This window comes from Lactuca saligna, chromosome 6 (genome assembly GCF_052625555.1).
Source record: "Lactuca saligna cultivar CGN05327 chromosome 6, ASM5262555v1, whole genome shotgun sequence".
Classification (NCBI taxonomy): domain Eukaryota; kingdom Viridiplantae; phylum Streptophyta; class Magnoliopsida; order Asterales; family Asteraceae; genus Lactuca; species Lactuca saligna.
The window spans coordinates 31,765,187-31,775,243 of record NC_136422.1 but is presented as its reverse complement, the minus strand read 5'-3'; the positions used below and the strand labels follow the sequence as shown (position 1 = coordinate 31,775,243).

General features: G+C 32.5%; 2 protein-coding genes and 1 long non-coding RNA gene across 3 annotated transcripts; 1 reads left to right on the top strand and 2 right to left on the bottom strand.

Moving 5' to 3' along the window:
- Positions 1-75: 75 nt before the first annotated feature.
- Positions 76-776, bottom strand: LOC145000312 (large ribosomal subunit protein uL11). Its single transcript, XM_078959510.1, has one exon. The coding sequence runs from the start codon at positions 700-702 to the stop codon at positions 202-204; it is 501 nt and encodes a 166-aa protein (XP_078815636.1). The 5' UTR covers positions 703-776; the 3' UTR covers positions 76-201.
- A 2,230-nt stretch (positions 777-3,006) lies between these two features.
- Positions 3,007-4,511, top strand: LOC145002421 (uncharacterized). The gene is made up of 2 exons (XM_078961702.1): positions 3,007-3,948; positions 4,020-4,511. Exons 1-2 carry the CDS (start codon positions 3,007-3,009, stop codon positions 4,509-4,511), a joined length of 1,434 nt encoding a protein of 477 aa, XP_078817828.1.
- A 2,322-nt stretch (positions 4,512-6,833) lies between these two features.
- Positions 6,834-7,855, bottom strand: LOC144999813 (uncharacterized). The gene is made up of 2 exons (XR_013661008.1): positions 7,322-7,855; positions 6,834-7,197 (listed from the first exon to the last, which is right to left on the bottom strand). It is a non-coding gene; the product is annotated as an uncharacterized LOC144999813 (long non-coding RNA).
- Between the last annotated feature and the right edge of the window lie 2,202 nt (positions 7,856-10,057).

Here is a 10,057-nt window from a genome sequence, read left to right as displayed (position 1 = left end):
AACAGATACAAAAGCACATTGAAATCAACTGGAATTCACCACAATTAGCTATCTCAGTTCAAACACTCAACCCAATTATGGTAAAGAAAACTATGTAAAGATAGAGTTACTTTCAAAATTCCTAAATTAAAAACACAATGTGATAGAAGGAGAAAGAGAAAGAGAAAGAGGAATACGAGTAAAATCAAAACCCTAGATTGATCAATCGAGAGGGATTTCAACATCACCATCAGCAATCTCCTGCTGTAGATCCTTCGGATCCTTTCCATCAACAGTACACCCAACCGAAACGCAAGTTCCGAGGATTTCCTTCACTGTCCCTGCCAACTCCTTCGCCATTGACCTCGGCCTCATCACCTTCGCAATCTCGATGACGTCGTCAAGGGAAATGTTGCCGGAGTGCTTGATGTTTTTCACCTTCTTACGGTCGCGTTCCGGCTCCTTCAAGGCTTTGATGACTAGAGCTGCGGCGGAGGGGACGACGGAGACTTTAGCTTGACGATTTTGAACGGTGAGCTTCACGGTGACACGTAAACCCTTCCAATCCTTGGCTGTTTCTTTCGCGATGTCTTCTCCGATCTTCTTAGGGGAGAGACCGAGTGGTCCGATTTTGGGAGCGAGTGAAGATGCTGCACCCACCTCACCTCCGGTTACACGGACATAGACATCTACGACTTGAGATGGGTCGAACTTCGGCGGCATTTTTCCGGATTTGGAGGTGGTGAGGCACGGCGGCGATGGTTTGATGGATGGAAGAAGAAGAAGAAGAAGAAGAAGAAGTGTAGTTTTATATCGTTAGGGATTTTGAAAGATAGAAATGGATTTTTGTTTTGGGCCTGGTATGATCATGGAGCTTTAAATTAACGTGGTCCATTGGGCCAACTTTACAAAATTATATTAATGGTTTGATTATTAGATTTATGGGAAAATTTCATGTATACCCTAAATAAACAAGGAAATATCATATTTACCCTAATTAATATCTAAATATCATATATATCCTAAATGAACAATCATAATATCATATTTGCCCTAATTTTAAATCTTAATACTTTTATAACCAGTAATTAGTATTTAAAATCATTTTAATTAAAAACAACAAATAAATTGACCATAATACCCCTTTCCAAACACATTACCAAAGCCCTACGTTGATGAAAGATGCCATCTACGCACGTCGCCTCCATGATTCTTGCCCCGTCGTCATCTGCTCCACAAAACCTCGATTGATCAAAGCCAATTAGCGATTCTAATCATTAGAGGCTTGAGACCAGGTAATATGTCATTCATATCTCTAGTGATTTCATCTCTAGATTCTTGATTATACCTGCGTGGAGTGTGATAATACATGTGTGTAGTGTGTTTTATGTGATTATACACCTGCGTCGAGTGTTTCAATACCATTGATGGTTGTGTTGGGTGTTTAAATATCATTAATTATCTACTTTATTTTTGAAAACTAAAGCTTTTAATTTAATGTACATTAATTACACGATTATGACCCATAAAAACTTGTTGTCGATACGTTCATGCATAATCACACAAAAACAAGTAATTGCTTTAAAGCTCTTTGTCACTAATGTACACTAATTTCAAGAAGTGTCGTAATTAAATTTTGAGTCTTCAAAGCAATTGACTACTTTATAAACCTAATCAAGCCCATATTATATTACATGTATTGATGACTGAGTATTCTTTCTACAAAGGCATGTATCAACAGTTTAAAGGCAACCCTTTGTCTTCTTTGATTAAGGATCTTATGGTCATGCCTACCCCAAATTTCAGATTATGCCTTTTTATTCCAGAAAGAGTAGAAGTGGATGATTAGTTCATGACTCTTAAAGTTCTTTCCCACTATGATGAGGCTGCCGAATTTGCTCAATTTTATGATAAAGCAACAAAAAACATAATATTCTAGATGTTTAAGATTATTAGTTTTTTTAGAGATGTTAATGTATATTAATGTTTTACTTATTTTTTAATATTTTTTTACCAATATCGAGAATTGATAGATGGAAGATACTTTTGATATTATCCTTGACGACACCTCGAAACCGGTATGGGAAAATAGGGTCGAGTCTCCAATAATCGATTACGTTCCTGCAAGTATACCAATGGGCAAGTACAAACTAAAATTAAAATATGGGGGTTTCTTTCGGTTAGCGAAGAGCACTTGTAAGAAAATATATTGTTTTGGCTCTCAAAAATGCATCCACATAGACACATGGTCCTACAATTTTAGTCAACTAAACGAAGAAGTTATAAAGCGTTATTCATCAAAGAACAATCCAAAATTTTCAATTTCCTATGTTGATAAGTGTGCATTAGGTCAATCCTTTATTGAGCTTGATTTTGATGAGAAGTTCATGGCTATGCTTAATATGTATGAAAAAGAGAAAGAAGTAATCATTTACATCACAACAGAGAATAACCACAACTCAAATAATCAGTGTGCGCATAACCATCTATGTGACAACATAGATGAACCCCATGATGATTCAGACTACTGTCCTAGTGAAGAAAGCTATTATAGTCACCTTAGTTCTGAGAATGAAGATGAGCCAACAAATGATGATGAAGCAGCTTACTCTTTTAGTAAGAATACTGTATGCATGAAAGTTGGCACAAAATTTGAAAACGTGGTTGCTTTTCGGAGAGCTTTGAACCATTACGCAATCATAAATGAGTTTGACTACTATATTCAAAAAAGTGACCCGACACGATTCACAGCAAGGTGTGAAAATATAGATTGCAATTGGAGAATTTATTCGTCTGTCATGCAAGATGGTATTACCTTTGAAGTAAGTACATACCTAAGTTATTTTTAACATGATTTCCAATTAAAATATATTTATATATGTTCATTTAATTATTATGCAGGTTAGGAAACTTGAAGAAGGACATATTTGTACTCGAAGTAACATGGGTGGTAATAAGCGTGCCACTTAAGGATGGATTGCAAATATAGTTACTGACAAGTTGAAGTCAGATGGGGACATTTCTCCCATGGATCTTAGAAAGTGGATTATGAAAACTTACAATGTTAACGTACCATACCTAAAAGTATTCAGAGGGAAAGAGCAAGCATATACTGATATGCATGGTAAATGGGAAGACTCTTTCATGAAGATGGATGTATTTAGGGAAGAATTGCTAAATAGGAACCAAGGAAGCGTTGTCGAAATTGACTTTGATGTAGTTGGTGGCAAGAAACGCTTCAAAAGGTTTTTTATTTCTCTGGCCGCTTGTTCGAGAGGGTTTCTTGCTGGTTGTCGTCCTTATATTAGTCTTGATGCTTGCCATTTAAAAGGAAAATTCAACGGTGTATTGGCCGCTGCAACTAGTGTTGACGCTAACAATTTCATCTTCCCGATAGCCTATTGTGTGCTTGAATCAGAGAACACACAATCATGGACATGGTTCCTTGAATCACTTCAAAAAGCAATTGGGACGCCAAGTGGTCTCGTTATCTCTTCAGACATGCAAAAGGGGTTAGAAGTTGCCATCATGCATGTTTATCCTAATGTTGAGCATAGAGAATGTATACGACACTTATATAGCAATTTCAAGAAACGTTTTCGTGGTAAATTCTTCAGCAAGAAACTATGGAGGGCTGCAAAAACCTACTTGCCTACCAAGCATGATAGATTATTGAAGGACATTGGTGATGTAAGTCAAGACGCCATCACATATCTAAATACCAACCACAAAAAGGTATGGAGTAGAAGCAAGTTTGGCATAACTTCGAAGTGTGATTATGTCACTAATAATATTTCAGAATCATTTAATTCTTGGATTGGTGTATTGCGCTTTCAACTCGTGCTTGATCTACTTGATGCAATTAGAGAAAAACTTATGAAAAGATTTGATAATAAAAGAATGTTAGTGAACAAATGGAATGGTACATTGGTTCCTATTGCTAAGAATCATGTTAACGACATTTCAAAGGTAAGTATGTTAAATTATAATTGAATTACATATCTATAATCATCTTACCAATATCTTTTTTTTTTATGTAGAACTTGGGTGAATATGAAGTTTGTAGAAGTTGTGACAATAAAGTTGAAGTGAAATGCAAGGGACAACGTTGGGAGGTATACTTAGATGAAAGAAAATGTAGTTGTCGGGTGTGGCAAGTTACGGGCCTTCCATGTGTACACGCATCAGCTTTTATTGCTTTTACGAGGGATGTTAATTGGGACAAACATGTTGATTCGTGTTACACTATAGAGAAATTCAAAGAAGCATATGCTTTTGAAATTTCTCCGATGCCTGGAGCGGATGAATGGATGCAAAAAGATAGGGATAAAATATATCCACCTATTATCAAACGTCCGGTTGGACGACCCAAAAAAAATAGGATCAAATCATCAGATGAATCGAAAAGAAGACACAAATGTCCACGATGTGGGGAGTACGGACATCGCGAAAAGACATGCAAGAACCCTGCACTTCAAGGTTTAGATCCAAGTGAAACATCAACCTCAAAAAAAATGAACCGGTGTTCATGACAGTTGGTTGTTTTCAAAAGTTTTTATTGTTAGTTAAAATTATTTTGTTTTTGAAAACTTTGTAAAGTTGTTTGAGACACACAAGGTTAAGTGTCAACATGAAAAAATATGTCGTTAGTTTTTAATTTTTTAAACTTGGTAAACTTGTTTATTAGTTGATTTTGATAAACTTGATTTCTTGTTCTTAGATGTAGTACTTTGATTTTTTTTTTAAGATTGCATTTATATATATGTCGGATGGTTTTTCTTATAGACTAATAGGTTAATAATTACTTTTATTGTTATCATTTCTCATCTTTATTATTTATCTTTCTAATGACAAATGTAATCACAAACATATAAAATAACGTCTTAATGGATTAAAACACTTTTGTTTATATTAAGTCATAAAATGATCATTTTGGGTAAATATGATATTTTGACAATTTAAGGTTATATATGAAATTTTAAATATAGTTTTATAAAAGGGATACAATAGTCAATGAATAAAAATAATGATTTAAAATGATTATAAAATATTAAAAAAAAACATTCAGGGCAAATATGATATTATAGATACTTATTTAGGGTATATAGGATATTTAGAAATTAAATAGGGCAAATATGATATTTCATTGTTTATTTAGGGTATATATGAAATTTTCCCTAGATTTATTTATTTATTTATTTTTTCAGTTTTGATTTCCATTTTAGTTTTAGTTACTTATCTTGTTACATAGGTTACATATGAAAATATGATATTTGTTTCGGTGTAAATTGTGGTTTGTTTCAAGATGGGTTGGCAGTGGGCTGGCCAAAAAGGAGGGTTTGGAGTTTATCAAATCCGTTCTACTATTTATTTTCTCATGTAACGATCATTTGTATATTTTATTTTAAAACTTATATCAAATTAATTTTGTATGTTTTTAATTAATTTGTGAATTAGTTTTATATGCTTTGATATTTTAAAAATTAGTTTTGTATATTTTAAATTAATTTGTGTTTTATTTTAAAATTAAAAATTAGATGGGTTGAATGGGCTAAAAAAATATAGGAGTTTATATGATTTGGAATGAGAAAAAATAGAAAAAAAAATGAGACAAAAAAATTAATGTGAAATTAGGTAGACGTGCTCAAAAAACCGGTTTGGGAACCGGATCACCTCATAAACCAGTAAACAGGTTCGACGTGAATCGATTCAAGAAGAACTGATACATGAACCTTTGGTTTGAACATGTTCGAGATTATAGATGTTGAGACCGGTTTAGGACGAGTTTAGTGGGAACTGATATAGAATCGGTTTAGTGGGAACCGGTTTAGAAACACTATCATCACAGATTCACAACTCCTTATAGCCACCTTCTCTTGCCATTCTCAGCCGACAACCAACACCACCCTCACCTCGTTTTTTCATAACTGGGAAAACACGATCGGCACCCATTAGCCCCATCGCCATCGAACACCACCATCATCACGTACCTTCACTATATCTACTAGAAAAACGAAACCAACCATTAACCCACCACCATTGCCATCGTAGCTTCTCCGAGCCACCACCGTATATCCCCTATTTTCTTTTTTTAAATGAGACATTGTATAACAAAATCAAAAGCATGGTTGTACTCGCATTGGTTATATAGAAAGTAATTGTTTATTTGGAAAACGACTTACCAAGCTAATTATCTTTGTCGCTTTATTTACATTTAGGTAACTTTTTTATTTTTATACGCATTTGATTTTTTTAATTTGTTATATGTGTTTACATATTGTCATTGTCATCGGCTATAGCAGGTAACAATGATAATATGTGAACAAACTAATAAGTTAAATGGTTAAATGTGTATAAAAAAAGAAAGTTATCTAAATGTGAACAAAACAAAAATTAATTACTCTAATAAGTAATTTTCCCCACTTTTAATAGCAATTTTATTTTTCATATTTGTTTGTATTATTTTTTTTCAAACCTTATTTTTAAAATATCCATAATTTTCTAAATATTAAGGAAATGTTGATCAATTTTAAACTTTACTTTTTAATTAATAAAGAAAAAACATCATAAATGGTCCATGTGGTTTCCCAAAATTTGAAGTTTAATCAATATGGTATAAAAACATCATAGATGTTCCATGTGCTTTCAAAACTTTTGATGATTGGTCCTTATTGCAAACTCCGTTAAGTTTTGTCTGTTAACTGAATGACATTTTCGTCATTTCACTACCACAGGGACCATTTATGATGTTTTCACTTATTTATTTATTTTAAAGAAAAAAATGAAATAATATGCAAAAAGGGTCTCTCTCTCCCTCTCTCGGTTTTATCCAAGCAAGTTCATCACACTTCAACTTGTCCAAATCCTAATATGGTAAATCATTGGATTCGTTATTTTTAAATCCACATAGCTGGAAATCATCAAGATCACCAAATACGTCAATTGGTGAAGCAAAATTGTCAAAGAAAATGGAATCCACCTCTAATTTCATATCTTACTCTCTCAAAAACACATACATAAACTTAACATCTCTCTATCGACCATGTTCGTCTTCATCTGATCATCATCTTCGTTATGGTGAAGCTGTAAAACAAGAAACAACCAGCTTGGGGCATGAACACATTGATGTCATTGGGGCATTTCCACAAACAGTTGGTGTGCAATGTAAGATCACCACGAAATCTTTGCTTTTACTTCTAATTGAAATCCAAATTGGAGCTGAACTCAATACACATAGATGTATAATCAAAGAAAATCAAAATATACACATAAAGTTTATAATCTAAAAAACAGATAGCACTACATAACAACTAAGCTTAGGTGCAGGACGATATATATGAACCTGGAATTGAAACCGATTTGTGGTTAGACTTCTTGAGAGGGCACAATCCATGTGTTCTTAATAGAAGGAAAGAGAGGTACTTGCAAGTAAAACAGGTGCCAATGTAACCGAGTTCTTGATTTCTCGTTTATCACTAAACCACCACTGTCACTATTTTCTACGCCTTCCGATTTCCGTCAATGGTTTTTGGCGATTGAGCAGACTTTCGATTATGGGTGGTTAAATGCGGAAGGATGAAGATCAACATCTAGGGTGGTGGTGTTGGCGGAAGTAGGTAGTAGTCACCGGTATGGTGGTGGGGTTAGGGGAGTGGAACCAATTAAAGAATGGATCAACATCACCATCTGATGTGTGGTGAGTATGTAAAATTGCTGAAATCAGACGATCACTGAACCAAAGTTGTTTCCAGGTGATCTCTTGGCTGCATCATCCTTTTATGTGGATGTAAATGAGGATTGAACGCCTCCATATGCAGTATTGGGTATGGTTTATTTAGAATAAAACCAGAAGAGAGAGAGGGGGGGAGAGAGACCTTTTGCATATTATTTCATTTTTTTTTTCTTTAAAAAAAAATAAGTGATAATATCATAAATGGTCCCTGTGGTAGTGAAATGACGAAAATGCCCTTCAGTTAACAGACAAAACTTAACGGAGTTAGCAATAAGGACCAATCGTCAAAAGTTTTGAAAACACAGAGGACCATCTATGATGTTTTTAAACCATGGGGACTAAACTTCAGATTTTTGGAAGCCACAGAGACCATTTATGATGTTTTTTCATTAATAAATATGTTTTTGTTTTGTGAAATATTTTATATAGCCTCTTGTAATTGTTTTCTTTTGTTTTTAAGTATATACAATATTTTTAAAATAAAAAGAAAATATTACTTAGCAAATAAATAAGCAAAAAAAATCTATATAATGTAAATGTTTAAAAATTATTCAAACTCTTTAATACTTTTTAATTAGAAGTTTATAAACTTTCAATTTTTTTAATACAACTTTTTATACTAGTATTTAACGAAAGTATTTTAAAATGTTATAAAAAATATTAAATTGTCATACAAAATCAGTGAAACATTTTAAAAATATTGTAAAAGAAAGTTTAGAAATAAATGTATGAAAGTTATAGAAAAAATTGTATGAAAGTGTTAAAAAAAAGTTAAAAACTTATAAGAAAAAATTTAAACATTTATAAAATACTTGGTTTAAAAGCATTTGTATTAAAATTATATTAAAGTATAAATAAAAGTTTAAAAAAATAATAAGCAAAGTTTAAAACATTGTATTACAAAAACCTATAAGAAAAAAATATCATAAAAATGTTGTAAGTAATTATAAAAAATCTTAAGAAATTTGTTAAAAAAAAACTGTTCACATTTAGACAACTTTTTTCATACACATTTGATCATATAACTTGTTAAATGTGTTCACATATTACCATTATCACCTGGTATAACAGGTGACAATGGTAATATAAGCAAAGTTTAAAAGCAATTGTATTAAAATTATATGAAAGTATAAATAAAGTTTAAAAAAGTTATAAGCAAAGTTTAAAACATTGTATTACAAAAACCTATAAGAAAAAAATATCATAAAAATGTTGTAAGTAATTATAAAAAATATTAAGAAATTTGTAAAAAAAAATTGTTCACATTAGATAACTTTTTTTTATACACATTTGACCATTTAACTTGTTAAATGTGTTCACATATTACTATTGTCACCTGGTATAGTAGGTGACAATGGTAATATATAAACACATTTAACAAGTTAAATTGTCAAATGTAGGGATGAGAGTGAGTTCAAACTCGGACCCGAAAAACCCGGGGACCGGTTAACGGGATTTTGTAGGATCGGAAACTGAACCGGTATATAGAAACCGGTTCCAGGTAAGGTACTGGGTAAAGTGAGTCTAGAACCAGAAAACCCAGAAATATAAAGTGGGTCGGGTAGAACCAAGTAAAGTGGGTCTAGAACCGAAAAACCCAGAAAATCCGAAACTTTTTGGTAATTACTTGGTGGTTGAACTTTGAAAATTTTCAACTTTGATATCCCAATTTCAGGGGACTCTAAGTTATTGACTATTAAACCAAAAATTACAAAATTATAGTTTAAAATCAAGTACAAACTCTAAACTACACGTTGCAAAAAACTCATGATAATCCGTCTTCAAACGAATTAGATATGCATTTTTTAAAATTTTACAAAATATAAAAATAAAGCTGAAAAACAGAAAATTCACAACTTTGATATCCCGACTTTGGGGGACTATAAGTCAATGAATATAAAACCAAAAATGACAAAATTATAGTCTAAAATCATGTACAAACTCTAAACTACGCGTTGTAAAAAACCTCATGATAATCCGATTTCAAACGAATTAGATATGTATTTTTAAAATTTCACAAAACATAAAAATAAAACTGAAAAACAGAAAATTCACAGCTTTGATATTCCGACTTTAGGGTACTGTAAGCATTAGTGGAACTTATATAGGGCCAGGAGGGTTGTGGCCCCCCTATTTTTTTAATAGTTAGTCCATAACTAAAATGTGATCCCCCCCCCCCCCCTCGTGCTTTAATTTTTATACATATTCTATTTTTGCCCCCCCCCCCCCCCCCCCTCTCCCAAAAAAAAAAAATCAAACTTCAAGCTCTTCCAATGACTGTAAGTTAATGAATATGAAACGAAAAATAACAAAATTATAGTCTAAAATCATGTACAAACTCTAGAC